The 15497-nt window shown below is 42.6% G+C and overlaps 1 protein-coding gene across 12 annotated transcripts in view; it reads right to left on the bottom strand.

The window, feature by feature from the left end:
• DMD (dystrophin) overlaps positions 1-15497 on the bottom strand; it is a 1918566-nt gene that overhangs the window by 187992 nt on the left and 1715077 nt on the right. For all 12 annotated transcript variants that reach the window (XR_009155503.1, XR_009155504.1, XM_058186507.1 and 9 more), the window contains one exon: positions 2835-2896. Coding sequence is in view for 10 of the 12 variants with exons in the window: in XM_058186507.1 (XP_058042490.1) it covers positions 2835-2896 (62 nt within the window). In the remaining 2 variants the exon portion in view is untranslated. The remainder of the gene's footprint in view (positions 1-2834; positions 2897-15497) is intronic.

Raw genomic sequence — 15497 nt, 5'->3', positions numbered from 1 at the left:
GCTATATTTGCCCAGAAAGGTAGGCGGCAGAGGACTTTTGCAAGTGAAGCTGACAGTTGAAGATGAGAAACATGCTCTGGCAGATTATGTGAAAGACAGTGCTGAACCAGCTTTGATGGAGGTCAACAAGAGGAAGTTGCTAAAAGTACGGCAAACCAAGTATCAATATAAGAAAACAGTGATGCAAGCTCGAGCTGACAGCTGGTATAACAAAGCACTGCATGGCCAGTTCCTTGAAAAGATCCAAGGAAAAGTAGATAAGGAAAAGACCTGGTTATGGCTGACCAATGGAACATTGAAGAAAGAAACAGAAGGCCTAATTCTTGCGGCCCAAGAACAAGCCATTAGAACAAATGTAATCAAAGCCAGAATAGAAAAATCTGCTGATGATCCCAAATGCAGACTCTGCAAAGAAGTGGATGAAACCATTGATCACATACTGAGTTGTTGTAAGACAATAGCTCAGACCGACTACAAACAACGTCACAACACAGTTGCTCAGATGGTCCACTGGAACTTGTATCACAACTACCATCTACCTGTAGCAAAGAACTGGTGGGATCATAAGTCTGAAAAAGTGATTGAAAATGAGCATGCATAACTACTGTGGGATTTCCGAATACAGACTGATAAAGTTTTGGAACACAACACCCCGGATATCACGATTGTGGAAAAGAAAAAAGTGTGGATAGTCGATATTGCTATACCTGGTGACAGCAGAATTGATGAGAAACAACTTGAAAAAGTCACCAGGTATCAAGATTTGAGAATCGAATTGCAGAGACTCTGGCATAAACCAGTGCAGGTGGTTCCAGTAGTACTCAGCACCCTGGGAGCTGTGCCTAAAGACCTAGGCAAGCATTTAAAAGCAATTGGCGCTGACAAGATCACCATTGGTCAGCTACAAAAGGCCACCTTACTGGGATCTGCTTGCATAATTCGCCAATACATCACGCAGTCCTAAACGCTTGGGAAATGTTTGACTAGTGATCTGCCATACGAAATCCAGCATAGTTATCTTGTTTGCTGGTATACTGTCATTTTGTATAAATAAAATAATAATAATAACAACTCCACTGACAATGCAAGCTGCCGACTTTGCAACAACAAAGTCGAAACGGTTTCACATTTAATATGTGAATGCAGCAAAATCGCACAAACTGATTACAAAGCTAGACACGTCCGAGTTGCTAAATTAATCCACTGGTCATTATGTAAAAAATACAACTTGCCTGTATCCAAAAAGTCATGGGAACATAAAGTGGAAAAAGTTTTAGAAAATGAGAAGGTGAAGATCTTGTGGGACTTTCAAATACAGACAGATCATCACTTGGAACACAACACACCAGATATCACAGTTGTGGAAAACCAAAATGTGCAATTTACTGATGTTGTGATACCAGGAGATGCCAGAGTTGAAGAAAAAGAACTAGGAAAAATCATGAAATATCGCAACCTGGCCATCGAATCTACACGGCTATGGATAAAACATGTAACAGTGATACACATTGTCATCGGGGCACTTCTTCCTCCTACTGCTGACAAAGTGCACCAAGGGAAGGCAACTGCTGGCCCTTCATGAGGCCTTCACAACAGTTACCTATTTCCCCTATCACTTTCCTTTTTGCCCTCACGCCATAACTTATTTTTTGCCTCTCCCTACTGACCTTTGATGTAAAAAAAATTTTTTTTGAGTGGAGACTACTAATCTAAAGTTGCCTTTCCTTAACATGATGTCCTGCTGATGCATGAACTTTGTATTCCAGAATCTCAGCAATGGTTATGCTGATCAGACAATTCTGGGAATTAAAGTTCATAATCCAGAGGATGACTAGGCAGGAAAGACTAATTCAAAAGTAATGAAAAATTATAATGCATCCTTCAGCAATGCTACATGAAGTAGTGTATCTTCTACAATCTAAACAATTTAACAGGATCAGGCTTAGTATTTACATAGAGACTATTTGGAAATATCAGGGCTGGAGGCTACAATGGGGTTGTAAAAGATTTCAGAAGAGGGCAACAGCAAATTACCTCCACATTGTTGTAGAAAAGTATTTGGGCATGTCCCTGAAGCCACTAGGACTCAAGCGTGACTCAAAATAATTTTAATTATTTAATTATTATATTTAAAACACACTATTAATTTTGATAAATCTTTGCTCTTTTTTTATTATTAAATTATTTTGAACCCTTTGCTAATTATAAATTAGTGTTATGGTGAAAACCTGCCTCAAAGCAACCAAATTACTATAAGATATAAAATAATAAAAAACTATAAAGTTATTGTTTACATGCATGCATGTAAACAATAATACAATATATACTGGATCCCTAGCAAAATTTTGATACTTTGCTGAGCAGCCATGAATCCAAAAGCAGAACCAAGTCTACGGCCCACTACATGGCAAGAGAAAGGAAGCCTAAAGCAAAACAAGAAAATGGTAGACACAATGTGTGACATTGGAATATTTTTGAAGAACCAACTGATGTGACATTATTTATTCTTTCCTACTAGATCAACATGTTAGCCATACAGTATTTGTGATATGGATAGTGAATAAAAAATTTTGGTTCACTACATCACAGGTTCCTGATTGTCCTCTCCCTGTTGTCATTCAAGATCAATTTAATTGTTGTGGATGTTTTCTTACAAGGGTATTTAAGCAGAAAGCAGAAGTATTAATAACAATAATAGGCAATAAGTAAAATATGATGCTATCCATCCATTTCCTTTAAAAATCTAATTTAATTAGCCATTTTATTCTAAATTGAATGTTTATTATTAATAAAAATATTTCTAATATTTCAAGGATTTAACAAAATTTTCTTACCTAAAGATTGGTAGAGCTCTGTCATTTTGGGATGGTCCCAGCAAGTAGTCTGCGTCTCATGACTATAAGGCAAAAAAAATGAAATGAAGGGTTTTAAATGTTTAAGTTTGCGTAACTCCTAATTACACTCCATCATACATTTTCATAACTGTAAAGTGTTGTCATTTGAATTTCTTCACTATAGTGAGTAATGTACAGCAAAGTAGTCATTTCAGGCTTACCACAAATGTCACATCAAAATATTTTCCCTGATACCAAAGTATCATGAGAAGCAACCTTATTAAGTAAGGCAGATCTCTAAATCAGCAGTCCCCACCTTTTGGGCACTAGGGACTGGTTCTGTGGAGATAGCTTTTTCCGTAGACTAAAGGGGGTGTGGTTTCATGTGTTGCCTGCATCCCATGAATGGGGTTTCACTTGTTTGCACGGAAATTTCTAGCATACCACAGACCAGTCCTGATCCAAGGATTGGGGACCCCTGCTCTAAATGATATTATCTAGGGATCATTTAAGAGGAACATACAAAGACAAACAAGAAACCCAGAAAAGTACTGCCTAAGACCTTTTTTACAATGATAGAAGAACTAAGCATTCAAGACACTTGAGAAAGACACTTGAAAAAAAATAATATACGTTTTATTCAAATAGACATATGTCATGGTCTAGGATAGATATGATATGGATGTCAACAGATTTGATAGATAATACACAAAAAGTAAACATTGAAACAAATATTTGGGCGGACCACAATCCAATGATAGTAACATGGAAAGGGCAAAAGAAAAAGACAAGATGGACAGAATTCTAAATGAAAAGAATTCCAACAGTTTATGGAAAAACAGTTCAGAGTTGTTAAAAAGAAAGATACATCTCTTCAGAATGTATGGGACATAATGAAAGCATATATTAGAGGCTTGGCAATAACATATCTGGGAAAAAAGAATAAAAAGAAAAGACAAATATAGAAAAAATTGGAAGAGGAATATAAGAAGTTAGAGAAAGAATTACAAAAGGACACACAAAATAATAAAGTTAAGAAACTAATGGAATTGAAAAAACATGAAATAAACCTAAATGAAAAAGAATTTTTGGCATGTAAATTAAGATCAGCCAAACAGAACTTTTTTGAAAGTGCAAATAAACCAGGAAGATGGCTGGCGTATAAGATGAAAAAGAGAAAGAGAAGAAATTAATAAACCATCTACAAGATGAAAAGGGAAATGTATGTCATAGAAACGAAGAAAAGAAGAAAATAATCCAAAACTATTATGAGAGACTATATAACCAAGAGAAGGTATCTGACGAGATAACAAAACAATTTTTAGAAAAATCTGACCTACCTAAAATACTTGAACAATATAAAGGAGCACTAGAAGAAAGAGTAACGATGATGGAGTTAACAGAAGCAATTAAAAAGCCAAAAAAAAAAAGGGAAAACACTAGGACTGAATGGATTACCAGAGGAATTACACAAGGCATTGCAAAATGTGTTAAATAATGTAATGCTGGACTTATTTAATGAACTTTTAGTGAAAGCAAAGATGCCAAAATCTTGGATTATGTTACACTTATACCCAAAGAAGATACAGATTTGCAACAAGTAAAAAACTATAGACCAGTTTCATTGTTAAATGTAAAATATAACATTTTTGTTTCAATAATGGCGAACAGATTAAAGAGATTATTAAGTGAATTTATTCCTATGGACCAAAATGGCTTTTTACCCAAAAGACAAATTAGAGATGAGGTTAATTTTGAAAACTTTGGAATATTATGAGGTACACTCAACAAAACAAATGGCGATATTTTTAGATGCACAAAAAGCATTTGACAACGTGAATTGGCAGTTTAAAATAAAGCAATTACAGAAAATGGACTTTGAGGAGAGATTTATAAACATGATAAAAACAATTTACAATAATCAGCAAAGATAATGATGAATGGAGAGATGACAGAGAAAGTCAACATAATGAAAGAAACAAGACAAGGATGTCCGTTATCTCCGTTGTTATTTGTCTTGACATTAGAGGTGCTAAATAGAAATATAAGATGGACTGAAGAAATAAAAGGGATGAAAATTAAAAAAGAAGAATATAAGCTACAGGCCTTTGCAGATGGTGTTTATTTTGGAGGAACCTCAAATGGGCTGGGAAGTGGCTCAACAGGCTAATGCAGCCTGTTATTAACACACAGCTGCCTGCAATTACAATTACTGCAGGCTCCAGTCCCACCAGGCCCAAGGTTGACTCAGCCTTCCATCCTTTATAAGGTAGGTAAAATGAGGACCCAGATTGTTGGTGGGACAATACAAGTTGACTCTGTATATAATATACAAATGGATGTGACTATTGCCTTACACAATATAAGCCGCCCTGAGTCCTCGGAGAAGGGCAGGATATAAATTCAAATTAAAAAAAAATAACAGGTTCTAAATTACTAGAACAAATAGAAGAGTATGGAGAGGTGGCAGGTTTAAAAATAAAGAAAAAACAAAAATATTGGTGAAAAATATTACACAAAAGCAAAAAAGAGACCTAAAGGAGAAATTAGATATACAAATTGTGAAGAAAGTAAAATATTTAGGAATACAATTAACTTCAAGATGTGTAATGATAAAAGATAATTATTATAATCTAAAAAGACAAATTGAAAAAGATTTGGAGAAATGGAAGCACTTACAGTTATCATTAATGGGAAAGATTGCAATAATTAAGATGAATATATTACCAGGCATGGGTATCACTTTGTCTTCTGGCTCTATGGACTGGGTTCAAACTGTAGAGACGCCCCCTCTTGATGACGCTCCCAGTTTCAATTCAGTCCTAAGCTCGTTAGGACTTTATCTGGGGTTGTCTTTAAAATTAATTACAGAAACTTGGAAGAGGATTGTGAGCAGGATTTCTGCGATGGATTAGGAGTTAGGTAATGTATAGGAATTTTCACAGGCTGATTGTAGCCTTCTGGTGAGGTCTGCTTTCCCCACAGCCTTTTTAAAACAGCAGAGCAGCGGCGTAGCAACATTGGTGGTCTTGCCAGGGGAGCTCGCACGTGCGAACATGGGGGAAGGTCTTCCTTGCCTGAGGAGCCTTCCCTGACCTCTGTATTAAGACTGCCGGTGTTTTGAAGTGCTCAGGAGTGTTGGCAGCCGCCATCATCTGTAGAAAGGCGTTGAGAGGCGTTCACCATTGAAGATTGTGCAGGCCAATCAGAGCGGCATTTTTTCCACATGGCAAAGAGGCACGAGGAGAAGGAGGCCTGGAGGCTGTTTATAGGAGCCTTGGCCTGCAGCTGGACTCTTTTCCGGGAATCATGAGTACCGGAGGAGGGTGGCAATTGGCAGCATGGAGCCTGTAAACAGTAAGGAGGAAATGGATTGTTGGAAGAAGCCTACGTGAATGTCTGAACTGTGTCTACGAAGAGAAAAATTTTGGGTTTTTTTGTTTTGGTGCCAAATAGATGAGGCCATTTTGTGGGGATTGAAAAAATTATTAATAATGAAATGGAATGAAATGAGAAATGGAATGAAAGGAATTGAATTGAATTGAATGAACTGAAACAGGAAAGCTGTCTTAGGGGCTCGGTTCTCGGCCCTCCAGCACAGCATGAAGTCCTCGGCTGGTAGCGTGAAAGTTCCTGGACCTGAGCCTGCTTTGGCCTCTGAAGTGATAAGGAATGTTGAGACAGTCATCAAGTAAGACGGAATAGCCTGATTGCGGCCAGTTCTGGCAGCATGGCTTGTTTACATTCCTGATTAGCCTAAGTGCACAGCAAGGCTGCATTTCTTTCTGAATAGCCTGATTGCGGCCGGACCTGGCAGCATGGCTTGTTTACGTTCTTGAATAACCTAAGTATGCAGCAATGCTGCATTTATTTCTGGAAGACTGATTGCGGCTGGGCCTGGCAGCATGGCTTTATTTACATTCCTGATTATCCTAAGTGCGCAGCAAGGTTGCATTTATTCTGAATAGCCTGATTGTGGTGGACCCGGCAGCATGGCTTGTTTACATACCTGAATAGCCTGAGGGTGCAACAAGGCTGCACTTTTTTAAATAGCTGATAGCGACCAGTCATGGCAGCATGGCTTCTTTACATTCCTGGATAACCTAAGGGCGTAGCAAGACTGCAATATTATGACTAGCCTGATTGCGGCCGGGCCTGGCAGCATGGCTTGTTTACATTCCTGAATGGCCTATGTCAGGGGTAGTCAACCTTTTTATACCTACCACCCACTTTTGTATCTCTGTTAGTAGTAAAATTTTCTAACCGCCCACCGGTTCCACAGTAATGCGCCGTGTATCGTCTGCGCATGCCTCTTGCGCATCGTGGATTGGATTTGGGGTGGGGGCGACCGCCACCAGCTCTGCTTGTCTGTTGCAGCTGGGTGGTGTGGGGGGAGATGCGCAAGCTATTCTGGGATGAGGCTCTTTTGTTTGCGGTCGCACTATAGCGCCATTTAGTTTTACTTACGTAACGTGAACTAAACTTATGCGCAGGCAATACAAATAGTATATTTTCAGAAATTTAAATTGTCACGGGGAATTTTATGAAAACCTAATGAAAATGTTTTTAAATAATGCTATGAATTTTTTTTAAAAGTCAATTAAATTTAAAAAAAGGAAAGTGCTTCAGTATCGGACAAAACCCCTACCGCCCACCATGAAAGCTGGAATGCCCACTAGTGGGTGATAGGGACCAGGTTGACTACCACTGGCCTACGTGCATTACAAGGCTGCATTTATTTCTGAATAGCCTGATTGCAGCCAGTCCAGGCAGCCGGTCCGGGCAGCAGGGTTTGGTTACATTCCTGAATTGCCCACGTGCGCAACAAGGCTTGATTTATTCTGAATAACGGGATTGCAGCTAGTTCTGTCAAAAAGGCTTATTTACATTCCTGATTATCCTAAGTGCGCAGCAAGGTTGCATTTATTCTGAATAGCCTGATTGTGGTGGACCCGGCAGCATGGCTTGTTTACATACCTGAATAGCCTGAGGGTGCAACAAGGCTGCACTTTTTTAAATAGCTGATAGCGACCAGTCATGGCAGCATGGCTTCTTTACATTCCTGGATAACCTAAGGGCGTAGCAAGACTGCAATATTATGACTAGCCTGATTGCGGCCGGGCCTGGCAGCATGGCTTGTTTACATTCCTGAATGGCCTATGTCAGGGGTAGTCAACCTTTTTATACCTAGCACCCACTTTTGTATCTCTGTTAGTAGTAAAATTTTCTAACCGCCCACCGGTTCCACAGTAATGCGCCGTGTATCGTCTGCGCATGCCTCTTGCGCATCGTGGATTGGATTTGGGGTGGGGGGGCGCACCGGCTACCAGCTCTGCTTGTCTGTTGCAGCTGGGTGGTGTGGGGGGAGATGCGCAAGCTATTCTGGGATGAGGCTCTTTTGTTTGCGGTCGCACTATAGCGCCATTTAGTTTTACTTACGTAACGTGAACTAAACTTATGCGCAGGCAATACAAATAGTATATTTTCAGAAATTTAAATTGTCACGGGGAATTTTATGAAAACCTAATGAAAATGTTTTTAAATAATGCTATGAATTTTTTTTAAAAGTCAATTAAATTTAAAAAAAGGAAAGTGCTTCAGTATCGGACAAAACCCCTACCGCCCACCATGAAAGCTGGAATGCCCACTAGTGGGTGATAGGGACCAGGTTGACTACCACTGGCCTACGTGCATTACAAGGCTGCATTTATTTCTGAATAGCCTGATTGCAGCCAGTCCAGGCAGCCGGTCCGGGCAGCAGGGTTTGGTTACATTCCTGAATTGCCCACGTGCGCAACAAGGCTTGATTTATTCTGAATAACGGGATTGCAGCTAGTTCTGTCAAAAAGGCTTATTTACATTCCTGAATAGCCTAGGTGAACAGATTGATTACTTATGATCAGCCTGATTAGGCCAGATCCTGACAGCATGACTTGTTACATTTCAAGAATAGTTTAGGTTAACAGCAAGGCTTCTTTATTTCTGAATAGCCTGATTGTGGCAGGTTATGGCAGCAGGGCTTGGTTATGTTCTTGAATAGCCTGAGTGCGCAGCAAGACTAGCAATACTTCTGAATAGCCTGTTTCAACCAGCCTTGGTAGCGGGGCTGGTTCTATTTTTCTAAAGAGGCTGATGGTGGCTGGTCCTGGCAGTGCGCCTTGGTTTTACAGTCTGAATAGCCTGATGGAGACTGATTCTGCTGCAAGTCTTGATTTACAGTTCTGAATGGCCTGATGGCTGCTGGTTCTGGAAACAAGGCACGATTAGTTCTGAATGGTCTGATTGAGGCTGGTTCTCGCAGTGAGGCTGGATCTACATTTCGACATAGTCTAATTGCAGTCAGTTAAGGCAGCAAGACTGGATGGACAATTATGAATACCTGGATTGCAACAGGTTCTGGCGACAATGCCTGATTGACAGTCTGAATGGCCTGCTGGTGGCTGGTTCCGACAGCAAGGCTGGATTGATTTCTGAATGGCCTGAGGGCAGCCGGTCTATGAAAGGCAGCTGGTTCTGGTTGCAGGGCTTGCTTGACATTCAGAATAGCCTGAGGTGGAAGGCTTGGACAACAAGGCTTGATTGGTAATTATGAGAGGCCTGACTGTGGCCAGTTCTGCCAGCAAGGCTTGAAGGATATTTGGCCTCAAAGCAGATTTCTTTTTGCACGGCAGAGCAGAGTGGAGTGTGATTTGGGGGTTTGGGCCCTTTTTAATAGGGCTGGACCAGGGACCCTGGGACAGAGACGGTTTGCTCCTGGTCAGAGCTCTGAGGGCCGTAGTCATGAGACAACGCATAGTAGGGTGAAAGTAAAGCACAAGGCAGGGATCCAGCGCTTAATGCCGTTTACGGGCCTACAGAGGGCAGAACAACAGCTACCACAGCTTTGGAAGCAATCCACTCATAGGAATGTATACCAGGCACCTGAGACAGTCACACAGGCCCAAGGGGACATCTGTGAAGAAAAACTAGAACATCAGCTCTTCTATCATTGGTAGAGATGATTCAGAAGCAGGATTCCCAGGTTGCCTGCCCAGTTTAATTCTACAGGATACAGTAGTTCTGGCTGATGCTGCCCCAAACTCTGCAGAGCTTGGGGTGAGCTCCATCGCAACTGTGGTCAGGGCCATGGGCCCTTATGGTAGCTAATTGGCAGAAGGATACTGGGTGCAGGTGGCGCTATCCTCAGTGTCTTTACAGATCTAGTCTGGGACTCCTGTTCCCGGAGAGAACTGCCCAGTATCATGGGTCTGATGCACTAGGTTCGGTGGGACAGTACGATTCATTAGAGGTACTGTCATCACTGTTAGGCACGATGATCTCTGGTATAGGGGTTGTGCCTGGAGCAGTTTCATGCACGGTCTCAGCAAGGGTTCTGGCTCCCATTTCAGAGGAAGGTTGGGACACTCACCATGCCAGGATTGAGGTCCCAGGGGGACATCTTAAGGACTACCCGCTGGTGCACTTACAGGCACATGATGCAGGGATGTTACTTATCATCCAGGAGTGAATAGTGGTAACACAGGATGACAGTTTATTTATTTATTTATTTATTTATTTATTTATTTAATCAAATTTTTATACTGCCCTATCTCCAAAAGGACTCAGGGCGGTTTACAGCCCAATAAAAATACAAATATAATACAAGATAAAACACTAATTAAAAAACTTATTTAAATAGGCCAAAATTTAAAATTACAATTAAAATGATAAAACCCCATTAAAATTAAATTTAAGATTAAAATTCTAGTCCAGTCCTGCACAAATAATGTGTTTTAAGCTCGCAGCGGAAGGTTCGAAGGTCAGGAAGTTGACGAAGTCCTGGGGGGAGTTCATTCCAGAGGGTGGGAGCCCCCACAGAGAAGGCCCTTCCCCTGGGTGTTGCCAGTCGGCACTGCCTGGCAGACGACACCCTAAGGAGACCCTCCCTGTGAGCGCACGGGTCGGTGGGAGGCAATCGGTGGCAGCAGTTTAGTCGGTTGGGAGGCCCACTGTCTGGATCTGTGGCCCAGGAAACTTCATTGTAAACGAAGGCAGGCAAGAATAGCATTAGCAGGAGCTGAGGAGGTCAGATTGGCGCTTTGGAAATTCAGAGGGTCTCCAGAGCTATTGTGTGCTTCCCATGATCGACTCACATGCGGTCAACGGACAGGGGGAACTCGTTCTTAGACACTAGTGGCAGTGATGAGGATCCTGTCGTCTGGCTGAACACAACTGGGATCCATCAGGGTGGAGCATAAGCAGGGCAAACTATATGAGGGTAGAGTGGTTGAGTAGGGCCCTTAGACCACTTAGCTTGGCATCTGCTTCTAGAGTGGTTCAAAGCGACTGTGATTTGGTTCAGTGGACTGCCCAGGGATCTCTCCACGTTGTCAGCATCCGGATAAATACCCTGTTGTTTCCCATGGTGCCCAATTCAGGGGGCAGCAAGGGTCGACACACTTCGTTCTCAGTAGCCCAGGGCCTACTGTCTGCTGTAAGCCAATGCCCCTTCTCCGTATTGGTGGAGACAGCAGCCACGCATGGGACATACCAAGCCACTGTCCCTAAACATGGGCGGGTGCAGTCTGGTCAGATGCCTCCTCACTAGTCAGCACCGTTTGCAACACTCGACATCCAAACGCAGCTTCTGCTGAAGCGTATTTGTCCACCCTATAATGCCTGATGAACGGAGAAGTCCAAGTTGCTGCCCTGCAGATTTCAACCAATGATGCCTGTGTAGCCCATACTGCAGATGTGGCCCAATAGGAGTAGAATGAGCTGTCAAACGCGCTGGTCTGGGCAAGGAACGGATCTCATACACCTTAGCAATCGTCTGATGAAGCTACCTGCCTATAATGGCCGAAGTCACCTTGGTACCTAAAGAAGTTGGAATGAAGGAAACAAACAGCACCTCTATGTGGCATAACCCTGCTGTTCGCTTAAGATAAATACGGAGAGCTCTCTGAACATCCAAGGTGTGCCAACAGCGCTCCAATGAGTGGACTGGATTTGGACAAAAATCTGGCAAAACTAATTCCTGCAGCCGATGGAATGGAGAATTGATTTTAGGAATGAAGGAAGGATCCAGGCAAAGCACCACCCGGTTAGCATGGAACACACAGAGATCACTTTGCATGGAAAGAGCCGCTATTTCTGAAATGCATCTAACTTAAGTAATAGCCATCAGAAACGTGACTTTACATGTCAAAAGCCGAAGGCTGATAGACCGCAAGAGCTCATACCGAGCCTCTGTAAGAGAATTCAAAACAATAGTCAAGTCCCAGGTAGGATATCTGTGGAGAATAGGGAGACACAAGTTAAGGCACCTTTAAGGAATCTACAAATATTGGGATGCTGAGATAAGGAGGAAAACGATTCACAGGTCAGAAACATTGATAAGGCCGCCACCTGTCGTCTGAGAGTATTGGGAGCTAACCCTTTGTCTAAACCATCCTGTAGGAACTCCAAAATTTGAAAAACCGAAATTTGAAGTGGCGACAGACCCCCATGGTCACACCAGGAACAAAACGTCACCCAAGTACCTGAATAAATATGTTCCGTAGAAGGACATCTAGAAGCTTGAATAGTTCTAATGACCCTGGGCAGACAGATGATCCCATCTCACAGTGCACCGCTCAATCTCCAAACGGTCAGTTGAAGCCACTGAGGATCCTGATGCTGCAACTCCCTTTGACTGAGTGAAATCACGTCCTGAGGAATCCTCCAGGGAGGAGACACCGACAGGGCCTTGAGATCGGCAAACCACAGCCAACGAGGCCAGTGAGGAGCTACTAGCATGACCTTGGCCCTTTCCTCGAGGATCTGGCACACCACTCTTGGAATGAGCGGTGGGAAGAGGAAAGGCATACAGGAGACCTGATGGCCATGGACTGCAAAGAGCATCTACCTGCTCCACTTGAGAACTCGGGAAGTGGGCATAGAATTGAGGTAGTTGAGCATTCTGAGGTGCTGCAAACAGATCTACCTCTGGAAAGCCAAAGTGTATTGTCAAGTCTCTGAAAAGTGACGGATGCAGCTGCACTCCGCGTGATCCACGGTTGACCGGCTCAACCAATCTGCCTGTACATTTGAAACCCCCGAGATATGCTCTGCTGTAAGGGACAGAAGATGACGCTCTGCCCAGAACCCTAGTCTCTTGGCTTCTAGCATCAGACCTCGTGACCTGTTACCACCTTTGCAATTGATGTGCGCCTTTGTGGCTACATTGTTGGTTAGGATCAGAATGTGTTTGCCAGAGACTAACCTCTGGAAATGATGAACAGCCAAATACACTGCTCTGAATTCCAGCCAATTGATGTTCCGCTTCTGATCACGAACCGACCACTTGCCTTGTGTCATCCGAGACTGAATGTGAGCTCCCCACCCAAGAAGACTGGCATCTGTTGTCAACACTAGATGAGATGGCTCGTGAAACAGTCTGCCCTTGGAGATAGCCAAGGACCTCCACTAAGTGAGAGATCTGCTGACTGCTGGGGTGAGATGAACCTTGGTCGAAGAGTTGCCTTTTCCTGCCTTCTGAAAGGGCAAGAGAAACCATAGGTGGTCTCTGGAATGCAAACGAGCCCAGGGAGTGATATGAATGGCAGACACCATTTTCCCCAAGAGGGTGGACAATAATGCCAAGGAAACCTTTTGCTCCCTTTGAATCTTACTCACTAATTCTATAATACTGGTTTGTCACGCGTGTGACAAAAAAACTCTCCTCTCTAATGAATTAATTACAGCCCCCAAATGAACTAAATGAGCAGAAGGCCTGAATTGGCTCTTCTCTGTATTAACTGAAAAACCATGGTCCATTAAACAACTAACAGTAACCTGGAGATCCTTAACTGTCATGCTCTCTGAAGACGAGTGAATTAAAATGCCGCCCAGATAACACTGGACCCGAACAGGAACAGCCATGAGATGGGCTGTCAATACTGCCAGCATCTTAGTAAAGGTACGGGAGGCAGACAACAAACCAAAGGGTTTGAGGTCAAGAATTGGTCTCCCCCACTCCTGAGGACCTGGGAACCAGAAATAAAAGAGAATAGAACTCCTGTTCTGCCTGATCCTCTGGCATCTTTTGGACAGCCCTAATGTCCAAAAGATGCTGCACAGCCGATTCCCTGAGGATCTTCTTTTGTATAACTTTAGAAATAGGACAAGGAAGGAAGCACCTCGAGGGAGTGGAAAGAAATTCTAGGGAAATATCTTATCGTTTTCCTGACCCAAGAGTCTGACATAATTTCATCCCATCAGTCAGCAAACAGCTTCAACTTGCTGCTTGTTGTGACCCCGACTCGAGCAGGTAGCAACAAACGCAGTAAAAATACACTTTATTCAAACAGCTGGGAATTAATTCATTCCCGGTGCCGGGTAACTGAAAACGAAACAAAGGCTTCACAAACAAATAGTCTTTGGTTATCTCAAACCTGGTTCAATCTGGATAACTGCCCAAGTCTTTTCTGATAAACGTCCAGAGAACAGAGCAAAGAGCGCAGCTGCAATGTTTATTTCTGGCCAACTAAGACACCGGTGCTGGTCTCCTTTTAAACCTTATGGGAGGGGCCAATTATCTCTTGGCCCTACTCCCGAGGTGACCTCTCTGCTTGAGCTGCTCCTGCCTTCTGGCAGCTCGCCTCATGCGGGCATTAGGAACAGGCTCATCGCAGTCCGATTCCGCCGACAGCTCCCCAGACTGCTGATGGATCACAACACTTCTGATGGGAGGAACGGATTCACTTTTAACGCTGGCAATGGAACGACCGACTTCCTCCTTCTCGAAAGGGCCTCTTGCCCGAAAAGGATTTACCACGTGACATCCTATCTTGATACCCCTGTTGTCTAGATCCAAAGGAATTGGCTTCCACATCCTGGCCGCAGTTGCAGGCTAAGAAAGGCGCAGGGCAGCATTTTAAAGCCATTTATTTAAATTTGAGCACAAGGCTCCGATCGGCAAGGCTTCAAGCAGCATGCAAAAGCATTCAAAATGGCCGCCCAACTCTCCTAAATAGGGCACAAAGCTCTTCAAGCGCAGAATCAATGAAAAAAATGAAGGCATAAAGAAATAAACCAGCTCCAGCCCAAATGCAGTGCTAGACTCCGCCAAATATTTAAAAACCATTGAATTTTAGTAGAATATACATACATATTTACCATAATACAGAAGGGCTGAGGCACTTGAAGAAATCCCCAGTATAACTGAATGAAATTACCTCTACCAAGACACCAAATTCATCCAAAAGGCAAGCACGCACACTTGAAATTAGGAAAAGAGTAAAACATATTTAAACAACCAGAATCAGAAAAGAGTTACTCCCACACATCTGTCCAGTCTGAAGGATGAGTCAAAAGCTAGGGGAACCCGGCTCCGGGGGTGGTACTAAACAAATCTTCAAACTCAATCCACCAATCTGAACAGATGAGGATAACCCATGCCTGGCTGCTGTCTCCACCAATATGGAGAAGAAATGCTTCAACAACATATTGATTTAAAACCTGAACTGTTCCTACTGGGTATACTACCAGAGAAAATTAGTAAAGAAAATATATATTTAATTATACATGTAATAACTGCAGTATTTGCGCAAAGATGGAAAGCAGAAAAAAATCCCTTCATAAGGGGAAGTAATTAAGAAAATATTAGATTGCGCAGAAATGAATAGATCGACTTTGATAATT

Source organism: Ahaetulla prasina, chromosome 5 (genome assembly GCF_028640845.1).
Source record: "Ahaetulla prasina isolate Xishuangbanna chromosome 5, ASM2864084v1, whole genome shotgun sequence".
Taxonomy (NCBI): domain Eukaryota; kingdom Metazoa; phylum Chordata; class Lepidosauria; order Squamata; family Colubridae; genus Ahaetulla; species Ahaetulla prasina.
The sequence above is the reverse complement of the archived record's forward strand: the minus strand, read 5'-3'. Positions and strand labels throughout refer to the sequence as shown.